Raw genomic sequence first — 6313 nt, forward strand, 5'->3', positions numbered from 1 at the left:
TAGATGATTCTTGGAGGTGTGTACCCCACCTTGATATATGTTGAATCCCACATCCATCCACCCATGATTGATCACCCAAAAAGGTGGGCCAAGAAGGTTGGTCAGTCTAGATTTTCTGGACTGTCCAGCCATTTTGCATGTTGTAAAAACATAAATATCAGCTTGTTTCTAAAATGGTGGGCCACCTTTGTGGACCCTAAATTATTGTATACTTGTACAGGGATGTTGACCCTACATTTTCCCAAATTTTTGTAGATCTGGGCCCACTTTAATGAGGTGCACAAGTCAGGGGCAGCAACATTGTTTCAGCAGGAATTACTTATGGACCTTGTTGTCCATAATTTGTGTGAATCAAATAAAATACTTATACTACCTCAAAAATTCTAAATTTTGTAGATATGTGACCCACCCAAGGTAGGACCCACCTACAAAATTGGGAGTCCAATGGACACTTGTATAGACCATGGTGGTGGCTGGACCGGCCCACTATATTGTGGTGTCCAGATCAGGCAGTATCTCAGGATAGATTGTCTTCTTAAAATAATTTAAAATATCTCTAGTTGTCAAAAAATCATGAAATTTTATGGAGATGTGTTACACCCATGTTAGGACCCACCTACCAAGTTTTGGTGCCAAAGGACCCCTTTGCACACCGTGGCAAGGGCTAGACCGGCCCACCACGTTGGCACGTTCAGGTCAGTTCGATTTTCTGGACAGACTTTTTTATTTAAATTAATTAAAATATTTATAGATGTCCAAAAATCCTGAGATTTTATGGGGGTGTGTCCCACCCATGGAAGTATTACTCTCTAAAATTTTAGAGCCATCGGGCCCTTATACTGCCCGCAGTGAGGCCTGGAGTGGCCCACCAGGCAGGGACGCCCAGGCTGGGGTGTCCAGCCTGCTTTGTGGGCCCACCTAGACGTGTTGTATATCCCATCATCCATCCATGTGGGGTCCTTAAGGGACTTGTTCATCTTTCACTTTGGTAGTTTACAATTGGGGCCCATTTGGATGAGATTCTGGGCTAAATACACGGGCCCATAGGGCTGCCTACTCATGAGGCATCCCCATCTTGGGCCGCTGCTGAGCCTGCACTCCAACGGCACATCTCACTTGATATATGAGTTATATGCCCCCCCCCCCCCCATATAGTGGGACCCACTGTTATGTTTGTGGGCCATCAGGAATTTCTTCTACTATAAAATAATTTTTTTGTTGTTGGATTCGAACCAACCTAGAAAAATGGGTGGGCTGGAATTTGGCAATAAGCCTAATAATTGTTGCTTATAAATGTTGTTTTGGGGCAGTATGGCCTACTAGATTTGAGGAGGATTTAAGTTAGCTATCTTACTATTTTAATTTTATTTTTGGGCTTAATTAGTGAATGATTAAAGGCCCATTCCAATTGGATTCTTCTTGGGCTAGTCTTCTAGTTAATTAATGGGCCTTATAACCTTGGTTGAGCTGGAACTTTTAATAGGCCCGTTGGACCATGGGTCCTATATTTACCATGCCATTGTGATGGGTCTTATGGGCCAAATACTCAAGTAGTTGGGCCCTTGCTTTCCCACTATAATAAATCCATACTTGGGCCGAGATGTGAGGCCCAACTTACTTGTGATAAATATAAGGATTTTCCATACGTTGAGATAATGGGCTGCCCATTAGGCCCACCACAATGACTGAACCCATGACCCTTATGGTTGGGCCCCAACCTTGCTTAAGGGCCCACTAGGTTACCAATGTATTGGGCTTAGTGTATGGCCCACTAGGCCATGGATTGATTGGGCCTTGGACCTTACTTTATATACGTAGCAAGCTACCTTTTTGGGACCTAGTTGAGGTTAGATGTCCTCCTTGGTGGCCCTAAGGTAGGCACATAAAGACCTTATGGTGGTTGAAGGCCCACCTTGGACCTTGTTAGGCCCGTTTCCTTTTTGAGGCCTTAAGACTCCCCTAACTTATGGGTCATCCCGAACTGTTGGGCCCCCACTAAGAGAACTTCATTTGTCCTTAGAATACCTATTTATATATATCTTGTCATTGTCCCTCCTTGGGAAGGAGGAATACATATATTCTACAGGTAGCACACTTACATCGTTGTGACTCATATGCATCATTTGTGTGAATTGATTGCATTGTATGGTGGTCATAGAGGGACGGAGTTTCTCCCCTTGTACACGTTGAGTGCCTGAAGCTTGTGCATGATCTGTATGTATGACTCATGCATTGGCATCGCATTTCATGATGATACCGCCCTTGCTTTATCAGGGCCTTACCTCCATAGGGATATAAGTGGATGGCTAGATGTATGGACACCAGAAATATTACTTGAGCATACCGGGTGCATAGGATGCCCATTGGTGAAATTCTCAAAACTTCCATGGTACCAAGGATCTGCTCCAACATCGTGACCGGGTGGAATATATGAGTGTACGAGGGCCTTATTCTGTTAGGCCGCGACTCCCACTGTCATGTAGTCAGTTGGATAGGAGTGTGGCCTTACTCGCCTGATGTAAGGAGGCATTGCCAGGCTGAGTCTGACCAGCTTGTGAATGGGTCCGCTACCGTCAGGCCTTACTAGTGATTGGTTGTCCATAGGCGGGTAGTGAGGTCTCTTATGCTCATTTGACTGTATGGGTTTTGTAAAGCGGCATTCATTCAGAAGTGTAATGGACCCCGGTGAGTTCCTTATGATTGGAAAAGTACTTGACATGTGGTTTGGATATGAGCACTGGCATTACTTGCATCCCATTAGCATTGCCTAAATAAGCCCCTTCATGCACTGCCATGGTATGGCACCTAGTACTCATTGCATTGTATTCATGATAAGCCTTGGTAAGGTTAGTGATATTGTTATCGAGCATGTTTCCCTTCCTGTATCCCCTATTATTCTCTTGTGCACTATTATCACACACATTCACCACCCTTTAAGCTTCTATAAGCTTATGCACGATTAATGCGTGCAGGAGATCCTAGGCAGGCGTCGTAGCAGTAGAGTGTGGAGTAGAGTTGAACTTGAGGACCCCAGTGTTGCAGCCTTTCCTTTCCTTTTTCTATCATCTTATGTATGTCCTCTTGGATCTTATGGATACTTGTAAAAAATTCAAATTCTTAGTGGATTTTGTGATGTGTGCCCTTAGTTATTGTCAGATGTACTTGCTGTGATATTGGGTATGCTCGTATTGGAATTGATTATACTATTATGGAAATCCTCCTTGTAGGATCCAAGGATCGGAACCTACCATAGGAGCCGAGAATAGGGTACTATGGAGGCTATTGCGGTCAGAACTGGTCATCGGGTTATTTGTGAGTCCGGTTACCAAGTCTGGGGCATGACAGGAGTTGGTATCAAAGCATGGCAAGTAATTCTAAAATAACTCGGGGTAACATCACATGTCTGCTTAGGGCATAAGGCAAGTAGTGTCCTGAGACCTTTCCTTTCGCTCCATATCAAGTCTGTAATTACCTTGATTCTTCGCATCATCATTATTTTGTAGACGATGCCGCCTAGATGTGGCACCCGAGGTCTCAGCACCCGTGGTCTCGGCACCCATGGTCATGGTGCCCGTGGTAGAGGCACCCGAGATACCCGTCCTACTCAAGCATATCCTGCTTCCATTGTTGAGGAACCAATTCCAAAGGTCCCGATCTGTCCTGTTCCTCCGGTTGAGCCTATAGCACCTGCTCCTTCAGTTGCTTCGGTTCCCCCACCGATCCTCCCTCCTCAGCCTACTGTTCAGGCTACAGATGCTCCTACTCCATCAGCCACACTCGTACCTCCGTCCGAGGCGAGTGCTGCTCTTGCCTTTCCGATAATGCCGATAGGGGCCAAGCATTTTCAGCAGCTGATGCAGCTTATTGCCACTACATTGCAGACCCATCAGCCTACTACCGTCGAGGTTTCTAGGCCGTCTGACTGACCGCGTGCTAGCGCGATAACTCGAGAGTTCCGGCAGCTTGATCCCTCGAGGTTTAGTGGTGATCCTGACCCTTCTGCCGGTGAGGCTTGGTGCACTGAGGTTGCAAGGATTTTTGACACTATACAGTGTCCTACAGATCAGAGAGTATCTCTTGCGACCTATCTTCTTTAGGGTGAGGCCCGTCATTGGTAGTCATCCATATCCAGGATGGTCGGGCCTCAGTTCGTTTGGACATGGGAGGAGTTCACGGTTCATTTCGATCAGAAGTTCTTCCCTGAGCATGTTCAAATTCAGTGGGTGATCGAGTTTGAGACCTTGGTTCAGGGAGATCTGACCGTATCTTAGTATGAGGATCGTTTCTTGGCCTTGTCCAGATTTACTTATCATCTCACCAGCGATGAAAAGATGAGGGTCTGTTCTTTTATGACTAGTTTGTGTCATGCCTTTCGCAGCCGTGTAGTAGGGCATTGCTTGGAGACGTTCGACCAGGTCATACATCGGGCACTGGTTTATAAGGAGGACTAGGCTATGACCCATAGATTGAGAGAGCAGAGTTCCGGTAGAGACCGGAAGAGGAGAGCTCCAGCCGGCAGTTCCACGCATCACCGTCAGCAAAAAAGGAGGGGCAGATCAAGGTATCGACAATCTGTGGCTCAGTCAGTAGCTTCTTCATCATCATCAGCACCGCCGGCCGCTTCACCTTCCGGCCCCTTTTCCAGTGTTTGCTTCGGTTGTGGATAGGCCAGGCATCAGAGGCGTGAGTACCCTCTCCCCATTCAGTAGGAGAGGTCACCGCAGTTTCCCCCTCCTCATCCCCCTCAGCAGCAGCAGCAGTGATCACAGCTTTCACCTACTGCTCCTAGGGCTCCTCCTCAGCAGTAGAGGCAGCCAGGCAGACCTCCCCAATAGAGACAGCAGTAGCAGCAGCACCAGTAGAGGGGATATCCATATGTCCAATCCTTAGGTCGAGTGTGTATCGCAGCCCAGCAGGCACAGACTCAGGACCCCCAGTCTTCCAGTTTGCTTCCTCTACCAGCTCAGGGCCACTTTTATTCCGTGCAGCAAGCACCAAGCCAGGACCTGCAGTCATTGACCGGTGGAGTTATTGAGGATATTCTTCTTGTTTCTGCTTGCGTTGCTCATGTTTTGTTTGATTCGGGTGCTTCCCATTCTTTTGTGGCTGAGTAGTTTTACCGATCGATCGGTATTCCATTGAAGTTAATGTGTGAGGCCTTGGCCGTTTCGACTCCCATGAGGAAGTCCGTTGTGTTGACCCATCGCTATCCTTCTTGCTCGGTGTTAGTGGGTGAGATGTTCCTTCCTGCCGATCTATTCATGATGCCGCTGTCAGGCTTCGATATTATTCTGGGTATGGACTGGCTTGTGGAGTATCATGTCATCTTAAACTATGCCGTGAGGACAGTCACATTCCACATTCCAGGCTTGCCAGTTTTTCAGTTTGTCACTGAGCCCAGAGGAGAGCCATTATCTAGTTTCTTAGCTTCTGTCGTTGAGGATTATGTGGCAGAGTGTATTGAGCAGCTGTCAATTGTTTGCGAGTACCCGGATGTGTTCCAGGAGATACCGGGTTTACTGTCGAGTCGAGAGGTGGAGTTTCATATTGATCTGGTGCCCGGTACAGCGCCTATCTCAAAGGCCCCCTACCGGATGCACCGTTGGAGTTAAGAAAACTGCAGGAACAATTAGATGAGCTCCAGGAGTTAAGTTTCATTCGTCCCAGTACTTTGCCTTGGGGAGCCCCGGTACTGTTTTTGAAGAAGAAGGATGGTTCGTTGCGGCTCTGTGTGGACTATCGTGAGCTCAATATAGTCACCATCAAGAACCGATACCCGCTTCCCTGTATTGATAATCTGTTCGATCATTTGCAGGGTGCACAGTATTTTTCTAAGATAGACTTGCGCTTCGGTTACCATCAGATTTGGGTCCGAGAGGAGGACATTCCGAAGACCGCTTTCCGGACACGCTATGGTCACTTCGAGTTCCTAGTCATGTCGTTCAGACTGACCAATGCACCCGTCGTATTCATGCAGCAAATGACCAAGGTTTTCCTGCCATTCTTCCTTCAATTCGTGGTGGTATTCATTGATGATATTCTTGTATATTCGAGGGCTCGAGAGGAACATGCTGAGCACATGTGAATTGTACTAGAGACCCTCCGTGCCCATCAGCTGTATGCGAAGCTGGAGAAGTGTGAGTTTTGGCATGAGGAGGTGAAGTTCCTCGGTTATGTTGTGACGAGGGAGGGTGTCGCTGTGGACCCCTCAAAGGTTGATGTAGTGCATCAGTGGAGCCAACCCATGAACGCGTTCGAGATCCATAGTTTCCTCGGTCTAGTAGTGTATTATCGACGGTTTATTGAGGGTTTC

The 6313-nt window shown here is 47.2% G+C and overlaps 1 protein-coding gene across 1 annotated transcript; it reads left to right on the top strand.

The window, feature by feature from the left end:
* The first annotated feature begins 5147 nt into the window (after nucleotides 1-5147).
* LOC131249649 (uncharacterized) lies at nucleotides 5148-5612 on the top strand. Its single transcript, XM_058250435.1, has one exon. It carries the CDS (start codon nucleotides 5148-5150, stop codon nucleotides 5610-5612), a length of 465 nt encoding a protein of 154 aa, XP_058106418.1.
* Nucleotides 5613-6313: the final 701 nt, after the last annotated feature.

Source organism: Magnolia sinica, chromosome 6, assembly GCF_029962835.1.
Source record: "Magnolia sinica isolate HGM2019 chromosome 6, MsV1, whole genome shotgun sequence".
Lineage (NCBI taxonomy): Eukaryota > Viridiplantae > Streptophyta > Magnoliopsida > Magnoliales > Magnoliaceae > Magnolia > Magnolia sinica.

What these genes read in the sequence shown, in the direction of transcription:
- LOC131249649 (XM_058250435.1), top strand. Translation starts at nt 5,148, where the DNA reads ATGTGTGAGGCCTTGGCCGTTTCGACTCCCATGAGGAAGTCCGTTGTG.